The sequence below is a fragment of the Hippocampus comes genome, unplaced genomic scaffold (genome assembly GCF_001891065.2).
Source record: "Hippocampus comes isolate QL1 unplaced genomic scaffold, H_comes_QL1_v1.1 scaffold83, whole genome shotgun sequence".
Taxonomy (NCBI): Eukaryota; Metazoa; Chordata; class Actinopteri; order Syngnathiformes; family Syngnathidae; genus Hippocampus; species Hippocampus comes.
The window spans coordinates 2,290,844-2,304,489 of record NW_017805281.1 but is presented as its reverse complement, the minus strand read 5'-3'; the positions used below and the strand labels follow the sequence as shown (position 1 = coordinate 2,304,489).

The following is a 13,646-nucleotide window of genomic DNA, read 5'->3' as shown; positions in this document are numbered from 1 at the left end:
ACTTGGCGAGCCCTTCCCATTACCCCCGCCCCCTTCTCCCTACAGACTCCGGTGTTGACGTCCTGCTGCTGCTGCTGCTGTTGTTGCTGCTGGATGTGAGCACGACTCACTGCTGCCGGGAGAAGAAACTGCGCGACATATCGTCCACAACTGTGCATTTGTACGTCCGAGAAAGAAGAAGAAGAGGAAGGAGGAGTCGGAAGCGCCTCCTCGCAAGTGCTCACTATCGCTTTGCCACCCAAGGGGAAGCCAGGTAGGTCGGAGCCAAAAAGCATTTCCCAAAAACATTCAAATGACACGCACTCGATGTTGGAACCATTTGCTTGGCGTGTCTATTGACGTAAGCGCGAGAGGAGAAGAGGATAGTGGATGACAACCTGCGCCGGCCTCATCCGGTCCGTCCGCTTGGCGTTGTTATCATACTCGACGTAAAATGACATGATGCCTTTTAAGTTCATCTTTTCAACATCACCCGTAGTCATGGTTACCAGATCAATGCACGGTCAAGCTTTACTTTTGCTCGATGACGGAATGATGCGCACGAATCCGACTGCTCCATTTATTTATGTACGGTGCGTAGACTTGGCCTTAACATACAAGCCAAAATATTCACTTTTAAGCTCATTTTCTTAGCCCTTCACTTTATCGAAAAAAAAAAAAATAATGTGATATTTTTCCAAACCTGTTTTAACCCCCCCCCCCCACACACACACACACACACCCACACACACACTAATGTGATTTGTCTTTACAGTATTTCCTCTAATACCATTCAAGCTGAGAAACATCGGAACAGTTTTTGCATCAATTTCCACACAAATCCATATTTTATTTCAGGGCGGCGTGGTGCATGAGCGCTTAACTAGCATATCTGCTTCAGACTTGTGAGGATGTGGTTTTCCAATCCCATGTGGAGTTTGCAAAAGTTTGTATTGCTGAGCACTCCGGCTTCCTCCTACATACCCTAATTAGAACCAAATGTAAAAAGGATTCTGCTCATGTTGTCTGTCTGTTCGCGCAAAATCAAAGCCGACGTGCATGCGGCTTATTTGCGCTGCCACTTGCAACGGTGACCGCTTTTTCGTTTTTGCCTCAGAGCAGACGTTTGAATTTTCCAAACCTCTTACCAGACTAAGTATAGCGTTGCAACCATTAATCCATTCATAAACAGCTAACTGATTCCTCAAAATAATTGACTATTATTGTGGTTTAAAATGAAAATACTGTAGTCCCAATCCTCTGAATTTTCACCCTCCCAACAGTAAATATCTTCTGGTTTCTGTAGCTGTCCATTAAAGCAGACTGGTTATCCTTGTGTACTTTCAAAACAAGAAATTTGCAAACATCTGCTTTGGCTTTGGAAGACGAAAAATTAAAACATTTTTACCCATTTTCTGTTGTATGTTACGGACCAAATATCATAATTTTCATTATCTTCTGCACTGTCAATTTGAAATAGTGTCGAGGGGGGCTCCCCAAAAAGGTATTGAAATTAACTTAAAAAAATGTGATTGATCCCCCCCCAAATAATTGACAGAATAAACCGTATTAAAAATACTCATTAGTTGCGGCCCTAATTGAGTGTTTTGACGATGTGCTGTTTGTGTGTTTATGTTTATGCACCAGCGCTGTTGCCAGATGGAAAATTCCCCTGCTGCCAGTCAAGCCGCTGCGCAACACTCGAATAAGTCGGCGGCTTATTGGCTTGTTGACACTTTGAAGCATCCACCAAAAGGCGCATCCACATCCAAATCATGTGGTTGTCAACTATGGGCTTCGTTTGAAATTGGCTTTGTTGTCGAGCTGAAGCGAATCGCGGTCGTTATTCATTCACAGTACGGAGACAAAAATGCCTCGTTTGCACTGCATCCATTTTTTTTTTTTTTACAGCACAGGTATATAATGAATTAATGAGTGTTACTCAATGAGTGTTTTCCACGGTGGTGGGGGGGGCGGGGGTTGGAAACTTATGACATGCCCCTTCCCGCTTGCCACCGTCCGTCCCTGCCTGTAAATTCAATCCTCCTGTGAACTTCATACACAAATTCTTCGGTCTAATTTGAGAAGTGACACACTTTCTTTCCACTTGGTGCCCCCCCCCCCTCCTCCCGAGACACACACACACACACACACACACACACAGACAGACACACAAGCCCTCCTCTTTCCAACACTTCCATACAGACGCATCCCATTCAAAGTGTTTACACCGCACCGCAAGGGTTTTGTCCACATCCAAACATCAGGGAAGACCCCCACCCCCCCACTCACTAGCTTCCAGCAGGCTCTCTTTGGGGGTCAATCCTGCCCGCTCCTCCTCATAATTCCAGCCATAAATGATATGTAGGGAAGAAAGAAATAAAGAAAGAAAGTAAACATTGCTGATTCTTTCAGGGATGTTCCCAGTACCGTGGGTCAAATATGACTTATGGGCGTTTGGTGCCCGAACGTGACACGCTGTTGCATTCTGGGCAGACGGGTGAGCTTCACGCCCCAAACATACCGTGTTGATGTTGGGTTTCGCGTACAGTGGTACCTCTACTTCCGAACGTCTCTTCATATGAAAGTTTCAAGTTACGAAACGGATTAGGGCATTTACATGGAAAACGCGTCTCTATTTAAGAAATTTCTTCCAGAACCAATTAATTTCGTAAGTGGAGGTACCACTGTACTCTGTTGCGGATGCGCGTTGTACAGAGCTTTCGTCCATTTCTCCTCCTTCTACTTCCGTACTGAACCGCGCGTCTATAAAAAGCTGATCCAGCCGCCGCTCGTGTCCTCACCCGGGGGCCGCCGAGCGCTCTGAGAGCCCCTCTGCCGTGTCCGCACACAATCTCGCCCGGTCACTCTTGAATTGCAGCTACGGCACAAGCCGCCATGTCAACATCCGACGGCGGAGGAAACCATTTTGCTTATTGTCAAAATATATCCCAATGGCTGGAAGTCAAGTCCGCTTTTAGTTGCGTCGTAAACATGCTACAATACACAGATATCGACCACCTGTCTGTTTCCATGCGTCTATTTATGTTTTGCAATGTATGGTTGTCATAGCGACAAAATTAGCATCCGGGGCCAACTGCGTGCGTGCGCGTGTGTAGGGTATCGTCACTATTTTGGAACATTCCCGCTCCGTTGTATAGAGGATCTATTTTGGCCATGCCGCCGGCTTGCACACGATACCAAATGTTACTTTTGAATTATTTGATCTAAACTCTTGTTTGGAAGACAATTTGTTGGCGAAGCAAGGTTTAGTCAGACAGTAAGAATCTACCTCCCTCGTCCTTGTTTTTGCCGTCACGTCGTCTTCGTCTAACCGTCTCCTACCCCAAGCTCAAGTTCCTTGAAGAGCCTTCCAGATGTCCTTGTTTTTATGCCCTCATCTGATTTATTCTTCCACTTTGGATCTGTTCTTCATCGCTGCGGTAATCCACTTACCCCGTCTCCTCCCGTGTCCGTCTGCAGTTCTGCGGGGAAACAGAGCCACGAGCCCCTCCGCCCTCCCGTGTTTGGCGTCTCGCTCGCCGTCATGCAGACCGCCATCCTTCTCTTGTTCCCGCTCGTCCTCTTCTCCCTTCTGGTTCCGAGCACATCCTCCCAGAGTGAGGCGGACCTCACCGTCGTGACCCAAGCGGGCCGAGTGCGGGGCATCCACATGCCCGTGCTGGAGCGGGGTCACGTCACGGCCTTCCTGGGCATCCCTTTTGCCGAGCCGCCCGTCGGGAAGGGGCGTTTCCGTCCGGCCGAGCCCAAGCGTCACTGGGCGGGCGTGTATGAGGCCCATCTCTACCCCAACGCCTGCTACCAGTTTGTGGACACCACCTTCCCCGGCTTCACAGGCAGCGAGATGTGGAACCCCAACAGGGAGATGAGTGAGGACTGCCTCTACCTCAATGTGTGGGTGCCGCCGTCACCCAGACCTCACAATCTCACCGTCATGGTGTGGATCTACGGCGGAGGTACGATTCCTGCGGCACATATCCTCCCTCCCACTCCGCCTGACACAGACACCGCACATTTCCCCTGTTCAAATTACTTTAAAAAAAAATAACATGCTATTGTTTTCTTTTACCGTATTGGCCCGAATATAAGATGGCCCTGATTACAAGACGACGCCCTCTTTTTCAAGACTCAAGTTTGAAAAAAGACTTTTTGAACACCAAAATAATTTTAATACAGAAAATAATTACAGTACATCTGAAACAAATGCTCATAACAATATATTTGAGAGAAAAATCATGTTATTTTGCCTCATTCAAATCTTAATATCTGAACATTTAAAGATGTAAACTATTATTTTCTTCTCTTTTCTTTTTCCCGCTATTTTTTATTTTTCTTCTTCCACACACACACACACACACACAGACAGACACACAAGCCCTCCTCTTTCCAACACTTCCATACAGACGCATCCCATTCAAAGTGTTTACACCGCACCGCAAGGGTTTTGTCCACATCCAAACATCAGGGAAGACCCCCACCCCCCCACTCACTAGCTTCCAGCAGGCTCTCTTTGGGGGTCAATCCTGCCCGCTCCTCCTCATAATTCCAGCCATAAATGATATGTAGGGAAGAAAGAAATAAAGAAAGAAAGTAAACATTGCTGATTCTTTCAGGGATGTTCCCAGTACCGTGGGTCAAATATGACTTATGGGCGTTTGGTGCCCGAACGTGACACGCTGTTGCATTCTGGGCAGACGGGTGAGCTTCACGCCCCAAACATACCGTGTTGATGTTGGGTTTCGCGTACAGTGGTACCTCTACTTCCGAACGTCTCTTCATATGAAAGTTTCAAGTTACGAAACGGATTAGGGCATTTACATGGAAAACGCGTCTCTATTTAAGAAATTTCTTCCAGAACCAATTAATTTCGTAAGTGGAGGTACCACTGTACTCTGTTGCGGATGCGCGTTGTACAGAGCTTTCGTCCATTTCTCCTCCTTCTACTTCCGTACTGAACCGCGCGTCTATAAAAAGCTGATCCAGCCGCCGCTCGTGTCCTCACCCGGGGGCCGCCGAGCGCTCTGAGAGCCCCTCTGCCGTGTCCGCACACAATCTCGCCCGGTCACTCTTGAATTGCAGCTACGGCACAAGCCGCCATGTCAACATCCGACGGCGGAGGAAACCATTTTGCTTATTGTCAAAATATATCCCAATGGCTGGAAGTCAAGTCCGCTTTTAGTTGCGTCGTAAACATGCTACAATACACAGATATCGACCACCTGTCTGTTTCCATGCGTCTATTTATGTTTTGCAATGTATGGTTGTCATAGCGACAAAATTAGCATCCGGGGCCAACTGCGTGCGTGCGCGTGTGTAGGGTATCGTCACTATTTTGGAACATTCCCGCTCCGTTGTATAGAGGATCTATTTTGGCCATGCCGCCGGCTTGCACACGATACCAAATGTTACTTTTGAATTATTTGATCTAAACTCTTGTTTGGAAGACAATTTGTTGGCGAAGCAAGGTTTAGTCAGACAGTAAGAATCTACCTCCCTCGTCCTTGTTTTTGCCGTCACGTCGTCTTCGTCTAACCGTCTCCTACCCCAAGCTCAAGTTCCTTGAAGAGCCTTCCAGATGTCCTTGTTTTTATGCCCTCATCTGATTTATTCTTCCACTTTGGATCTGTTCTTCATCGCTGCGGTAATCCACTTACCCCGTCTCCTCCCGTGTCCGTCTGCAGTTCTGCGGGGAAACAGAGCCACGAGCCCCTCCGCCCTCCCGTGTTTGGCGTCTCGCTCGCCGTCATGCAGACCGCCATCCTTCTCTTGTTCCCGCTCGTCCTCTTCTCCCTTCTGGTTCCGAGCACATCCTCCCAGAGTGAGGCGGACCTCACCGTCGTGACCCAAGCGGGCCGAGTGCGGGGCATCCACATGCCCGTGCTGGAGCGGGGTCACGTCACGGCCTTCCTGGGCATCCCTTTTGCCGAGCCGCCCGTCGGGAAGGGGCGTTTCCGTCCGGCCGAGCCCAAGCGTCACTGGGCGGGCGTGTATGAGGCCCATCTCTACCCCAACGCCTGCTACCAGTTTGTGGACACCACCTTCCCCGGCTTCACAGGCAGCGAGATGTGGAACCCCAACAGGGAGATGAGTTCCTGCGGCACATATCCTCCCTCCCACTCCGCCTGACACAGACACCGCACATTTCCCCTGTTCAAATTACTTTAAAAAAAAATAACATGCTATTGTTTTCTTTTACCGTATTGGCCCGAATATAAGATGGCCCTGATTACAAGACGACGCCCTCTTTTTCAAGACTCAAGTTTGAAAAAAGACTTTTTGAACACCAAAATAATTTTAATACAGAAAATAATTACAGTACATCTGAAACAAATGCTCATAACAATATATTTGAGAGAAAAATCATGTTATTTTGCCTCATTCAAATCTTAATATCTGAACATTTAAAGATGTAAACTATTATTTTCTTCTCTTTTCTTTTTCCCGCTATTTTTTATTTTTCTTCTTCGTGCTACCGCTATTTTTATTTTTATTCTTCGTGGCAGGGGTTCACTTTGGCCTGGGGAGTCGAGTTCAGCATTCGCTTCAATGATATCTGGTGCCATCTAGCATCGTGAATGGGTATAATGTCTAGACCCCGAATATAAGATGACCCCCACTTTTTCAGTCTTATTTCAATGCAAAAAACACCGTCTTATATTCGGGCCAATACAGTACATTGGCGCATCTGCGCAACACTTTTTATTACAGCTGCGGTTGTTGAGAAAGCGCTCAAGAAATTGTGATGAGTTGCACTATTGTCCACGCCCTCCTATAACTGAGGATGTGACTGAATTCAGAGTGAATTAAAATCAAACTCACATTGGGTGTCAGCACACAAAAGCCCCGAGTAAAGTTCTGATGTTCTAGCTGGCTTTTCCTGCCATTTCCTGGCACAACAGTTATATTACCAAAAACTGGACGTCTCGTCAAAATTGATGAAAAGACAAGAGGACAACAGTTCAGGGAGGCTGCCGAAAAGCAACTGCAGGAATTTCTGGCAAGTACTGGCTGTTTCGTCCATGTGGCAACAATCTCCTTACTTAAACTTTTTGGCCATGAGCACAACATCGCTCCTCACCAAAAGAACACCTTACCAAACAGTAAAGCATGCTGGCGGTATCATCAATAAGCTGAAACCGAGACCTTAGAATTTTAAACGTTTCGGATTAGCAGTCGGGCTTCTGTTCTGAAAGAAAACCTGTCAGGAAAAGCCTACTAGAGCATCTGAACTTTTAAGTTTCATGAGTTTGATTTTGAATGATTCATTTTGAACTCAGCCGCAACCCCAGTTAAAAATGGGTGTGCACACTTGTGCAACCTAATTATCTGAGTTGTTTTACTGGCCAGCATTCACATTATTGAGGAAAAAGTCCAAAGACACGATCTCTTGGTCTTGCACGTTTTTTTTTTTAATGTCACAAAAATATGCATTTGAAGAGCGGTGTGTGGACTTTTTTTTGTCCACCATGTGAGACAATAATTTCTGACTGTCTACATTTTCCATCAGTATAGTCGGCCAAAGTATATATATATATTTTTTTTTTGCTGTTGTTTTTTTGCAGGATTCTACAGCGGTTCTTCATCGCTGGACGTGTACGATGGCCGCTACCTAGCTTACACGGAGACGGTCATCGTGGTGTCCATGAACTACCGCATTGGCGCTTTCGGTTTCCTGGCTCTGGACGGCTCGTCTGAGGCTCCCGGCAACGTGGGCCTGCTGGACCAGAGGATGGCCTTGCAGTGGGTCCAAGACAACATCCACTTCTTCGGCGGAAACCCCAAACAGGTTTGTTGGTTTTTTTTTTTTTCTTCATCTCTACACACTTGACTGGATGTCGGCTTACAATGAATGATTCGGGCTTGTCTGTCCGCCTGAAAAAAAGGTGACCATCTTCGGGGAGAGCGCCGGCGGTGCCTCGGTGGGATTCCACCTCTTGTCTCCGGACAGCCGGCCTGTCTTCACCAGGGCCATCCTCCAGAGCGGGGTCCCCAACACTCCCTGGGCCACCGTCAGCCCGGCCGAGGCCCGCCGGCGGGCCACGCAGCTGGCCAAATTGGTGGGCTGCAACTGGGGGAACGACACCGAGCTGGTCGACTGTCTGCGCACTAAAACGCCACAGGAGCTCATTGACCAGGAGTTTCAGGTAATGACCGTCATCGCCCAGCGATGCCCGTAACGCTTAACTCCAAAATGTGCTCGTTTTCCAGTAACGGCAAATGTAAGGACTTCCTTTTTTTATGTCACGTAATCTGACTACAGTGACTCTACAAATATCACAAAGCGTGACTACGTACAGTGGACAATATTTACCATATTTTCCGCACTAAAAAGTGCGCTGGAATGAGGCGCACCTTCAATGAATAGCCTATTTTTGTAATTTGTTTCATATATTGGATGCACCGCACTATAAGACGCAATTTACAGTGCATCCACTAGATGGAGCTACGATCAAGAAAATGCCGCCACTCGGGTGAAGCGCGCCTCAGCAGGCCATAGTCCGCTGCCCCCTGCTGTGCGCGGTGGTTCAACCAATCAGCGCCGATGCAACCCACGTCACAGATCAAAGAAGCTTTGAACAAACGACAAAAGCTAACATAGCTTAGCTGTTGAGTGGCATTGCTCCAGAATGATCAAATGTCAGTAAAACTTATTTAATAAAGCAGCGACACAGTTCACTTAACCAACATCAAGTTCTAACATTGACTCGTTAACGTTGAACTCTCTTGCCGCTGCTCTATTTCCGTGTTCAACTGCGTAACCCGATCACCTTAAGTTTGAACTCTGCGCTGTAAGCATGTCTCGAGCAAGGAGCCATTTTGGGGTCGACATAATACCGTAATAACCATACACAAAGGCGCATCGGATTTTAAGGCGCGCTGTGAGCTTTTAAGAAAATGGAAGGCTTTTGGGTGCGCCTTTTAGTGCGGAAAATACCGTACTTCGATTTGAAGGTGACATCAGTATTTTTATATAAGAGTCGCGCCGTTCACCACCAAAGGCAGTTGCGGTTAACTGCCTCCAGGTAGCAGCAGTGAGCAAGAATTGACAAGACGTATAAAATAAACAAACAGCACATCTTTTCGGTCATTGTGCTCCTCAACTCAGGCTGATCGCAGAATGTCAGCTGTTTTACGGCACCATTTTTACGCATGTTGAACTTGTCTGTCAAGCACATTTGTGCCATCTTCCGAGCAGGTCCTCCCCTGGATGTCCATCTTTCGCTTTTCGTTCGTCCCCGTGGTGGACGGCGACTTTGTGCCCGACACGCCGGAGGCCATGCTCAACGCGGGCAACTTTAAGGACACTCAAGTCCTTCTCGGAGTCAACCAGGATGAGGGTTCCTATTTCCTGTTGTACGGCGCGCCCGGCTTCAGCAAGGACAATGACAGCCTCATCTCCAGGGGGGACTTTCTGGAAGGTGAGGCTCTCCCGGGACGGACCCGCCGTCCGTCTGTAGCGAATTCGCGCTCAGCCTCTGAACGGCGGGCTCTCTCCGCAAGGTGCCAAGCTGAGCGTGCCGCACGCTAACGACATCGGCCTGGAGGCGGTGGTGCTGCAGTACACTGACTGGATGGACGAGAACAACGGCGCCAAGAACCGCGACGCCTTGGACGACATCGTGGGCGACCACAACGTCATCTGCCCTCTGGCTTTTTTCGCTCGCGCCTTCGCTCAGCACAACGCTCTCAAGCCCAACGCGGGTACGCTCAACCCCCTCCCCGTTCAGCATGGACGATACGTTCCATTTCACCATTCACCAATTGGCTTATTCATGGATTCTTTTCTGGAAGCCATCCTCCAATACCGTATCGGCCCAAATATAAGACGGCGTTTTTTGCATTGAAATAAGACTGAAAAACTGGGGGTCGTCTTATATTCAGGGTTTAGACATTATGCCCATTCATGACGCTAGATGGCGCCAGATATCATTGAAGCGAATGCTGAACTTGACTCACCAGGCCAAAGCGAACCCCTGTCGCGAAGAATAAAAATAAAAATAGCGGTAGCACGAAGAAGAAAAATAAAAAATAGCGGTAATAAAGAAAAGAGAAGAAAATAATAGGAAAGATAACAGAAAATGGAGAAACGTGGCAGCAATCTGGAGAAAAGTGGGTCAAAGATCGGCCTGGTTAACCGGCAGCTGAGGAGAAGTTATGGTGTAAACTTCAAGATGCTTTTTCTCTCAAATATATTGTTATAATCATTTGTTTCAGATGTACTGTGATTATTTTCTGTATAAAAATTAATTTGGTGTTCAAAAAGTCTTTTTTCAAACTTGAGTCTTGAAAAAGAGGGGGTCGTCTTATAATCAGGGCCGTCTTATATTCGGGCCAATACGGTATTTGCTGGAAAACTCACCTCGTGTAGAATATTGATATTTTGCTTTGGCACCATCTTGTGGCATTTCGGCAAAAAGTAGTCGGACACTATGTGGAAAAAATAGCACCGTACCTGAAGGCCGATAAGGTATGGCGTTAACTTATGTTGAGCTTGAAGGCACATTAGTCCAATGCAATGGCCGCATAAATCCGTCCTTCCCAAAGCAATCCCAGGATGAGTGCCAGCCACCGTAAGGCTTCAACCCATACTTAAAAAAAAAAAAAAAAAAAAAATACGATTGTGTTCCACGGCAAGCTGTCTTCCATCCACACTTCCAAGCCTTTTCTCATCCCACGCTCTGCAATCAGGGGTCTTTCTCTACCTGTTCGACCACCGAGCGTCCAACCTGCCCTGGCCCGAGTGGATGGGCGTCATCCACGGCTACGAGATCGAGTTTGTCTTCGGCCTTCCCCTGGAGAAGAGATTCAACTACACCCAGGAGGAGGAGAAGCTGAGTCGCCGCACCATGAGATACTGGGCCAACTTTGCGCGATCCGGGTGAGATTCGCCGTCATCTGTTATCACGTCCATTGGATCAACCGGTCACCGTCCCGTGTCTCTTGTTGGTGCGCAGCAATCCCAACGTGAACGTGGACGGCACGGTGGAGAGCAGGAAGCGATGGCCTCAGTTCACCGTCGCCGAGCAGAAATATGTGGCGCTCAACACGGAGCCCGTCAAGGTCCACAGGGGTTTGAGGAACCAGATGTGCGCCTTCTGGAACCACTTCCTGCCGCGCCTCCTCAACATCACTGGTAAGACCTGACGAGTAAATAAGTGGCAATGGTGGCGAGAAATCGCAATGGGGCTCGAATGCGGGACGGGGGGGTATCCCGCGTCAGCCTCTCGTCACAGTTCTCCAAACCATGGATACTTGAGAAAAAGGCGATTTAACTGTTTCCTTTTCCTCCCCCAGACAACATCGATGAGGCCGAGCGCCAGTGGAAAGTGGAGTTCCACCGCTGGTCCTCTTACATGATGCACTGGAAGAGCCAGTTTGACCATTACAGCAAGCAGGAGCGCTGCACCGACCTCTGAGGTTCCCGGGGGGTTTGGGGGAGGGAGGAGGGTGGGGTTGGGCGGGCGTACCGAGGAGGGGACACTGGCGGGTTCAAACCACAAGAGAGTCCTGAGGGAGTGGGCAAGCTTATTTCCTCCATAGCCGCAATCGACTTTATTGACAGTAGTACATAGAATGCTCAAACACTGTACATCTCTATTTATTATTTTTGAATGATTCTTCTTAATTTATTGACTACATGTATATATATGTGTGTGTGTGTGTGTGTGTGTGTGTGTGTGTGCGTGTGCGTGTGTGTGTGTGTGTGTGTTTTGCATCTGAGAGAAGTGAATGGCTATGGAGGGGACTTGTGGTGCATGTCCTGACTTGCTCGTCTTTGCTGTCATATCGCACTGTTTTTGTTTTTTGTTTTTTTTTCCCCAACACATCAGGGTTTGATTATTTTGGTGTTGGTTAATGTGGATGTAAAAACAAAACAAATAATTTTCTCCTTCATCGTCAACATAAGCCATTTTGATCGGGAATCGCTCCCTATCCACTATATAGTGGCCGATGTAGTGACTGGGCCATTTGGTAGTGCTGTTACAATGTGTATAGTGAGTGTAATTTATCCGCTATATAAGCGTCCATGATGCCATTGAGCAACAATGCCAATGAGGAAATCAAATATATTCTCTGTTAATTATTTTTGTTTGCTGGATGAGTTGTTGCGGAAAACACGGACGGACATAAAGTACAAGTTTGGATTCATTTTGTAAAATCCACGCAGTTTAAATTAAAACAATATAGAGTGAATCCCATGTATTTACAAAGTCATCAGTTTGTACTTTTTTTTTTTTTTTTTTTGCGAATCATACCCCCATTATTTGCTCTCGAAGCCATGTTTTGCTTTGGCGTAAAGTTGGGGCCACGGAATGTTGTTGAAATGCCTTCATATAGTCAGGCCATCACTTTGTCTAAAAGAAAAAAGATATTTTGCTGCCATCTTGTGGCATCTACATATAACTACAAAACTTTTTTTGTTGTTGTTTCAATAACTGCGTATTTTTGCTCTTTGTGGGGTTCATTGTAGTTGCATTGTGGATTGGGGATTTCACTCACTCTTATTACAGTTCATTTGTTAATATGTATTACAGTATTATTTAATATTTATTCCGGATCCTGTAGGCTGTACTTGTCCTGCAACAATTATGTCATTCATAGTCCACTATCTAAGAATGCGTATTTAGTGATTAAACAGTTGGGAAAGAGTGAATGATTTTTGAACGCAGTCATCATTCCCTACTTCCCTATCACTACGAAGACATTTTTAGTGAAGGAGCTATTCAGGTCCACTATAAATAAAACCGTAGTAGGGATTGAAACTGACATTCTTTTTGCAGTTATGCTGCCTGGAAAAGGGAATTATGACAGCCTGTCGGTGATTAGTTTCTGGTGGCTCTCAACTTTCACCATCAATCGCCATCCACTTCCCCGCTTCCTGTTATCCGTCATCCCTCTCTTGTCCCCCGTCCCGCCTCCATCTTTGCTCTCGCTGCTGCACCCGTTTGGCCTTCTCGCTCTCTTTTCTCGTTAGCCTAATGGAGGCTGAGTAATTCACTCAGCGGCGGGATGATGTGACAGAGCCTTGGCTCAGCCTCTGGCCTGCCAGCCAGTGGAGCACGATGAATGGATGGAAAAGGCGAGGGAGGAGGTGGAAAGGGGTGGGGGGGGGTGCGTTATGTGATGGAAAGATGAAAAGACAGAATCACATCCTTGCATAACACACACGAGAGCAACTGACTGGATGTTGCTTCAAGATTTAACCCTCTGGGCTCTGTGCTGGCCATTTGTGTTCAACTCATTTCTTTGCTTTTTCTTCTTCTTCTAAAATGAACATTTGAGCTGCTGATATAATTTGAATTCCCCAAGCGTGTGGATTTTTGTCGGGATTTTGTCATTTCCAACTTCAGCGCTCCAAATGCTTGTTTATCTTTAATATGCAGCGGTGCCTTGAGATATGATTTAGGAGCAGTCATCCAGAAGATTTATTTGTTTTTTTTTTTTTTTTTGCTTAGACTTGCAAGCGCAAACATCGGATCTGAGGGCTGTCTGGTGACAGTAAACTCAGTTGGATAAGCGGCACTTTGGGAACTAGTGATCATTTCATCCCAAAAAGAGGTTTCAAGGTTTTTAATATCAGAGAGAATTACAAGTTTCATATTTGAAACAACATAACTTTACCTTCCGCTAGCTTAATGCTCCCA

General features: G+C 46.9%; 1 protein-coding gene across 1 annotated transcript; it reads left to right on the top strand.

The window, feature by feature from the left end:
• Nucleotides 1-22: 22 nt before the first annotated feature.
• Nucleotides 23-12,216, top strand: ache (acetylcholinesterase (Yt blood group)). Its single transcript, XM_019871071.1, has 9 exons — nt 23-253; nt 3,463-3,956; nt 7,563-7,786; nt 7,884-8,144; nt 9,197-9,419; nt 9,502-9,702; nt 10,690-10,879; nt 10,956-11,134; nt 11,296-12,216. Exons 2-9 carry the CDS (start codon nt 3,527-3,529, stop codon nt 11,415-11,417), a joined length of 1,830 nt encoding a protein of 609 aa, XP_019726630.1. The 5' UTR covers nt 23-253; nt 3,463-3,526; the 3' UTR covers nt 11,418-12,216.
• Nucleotides 12,217-13,646: the final 1,430 nt, after the last annotated feature.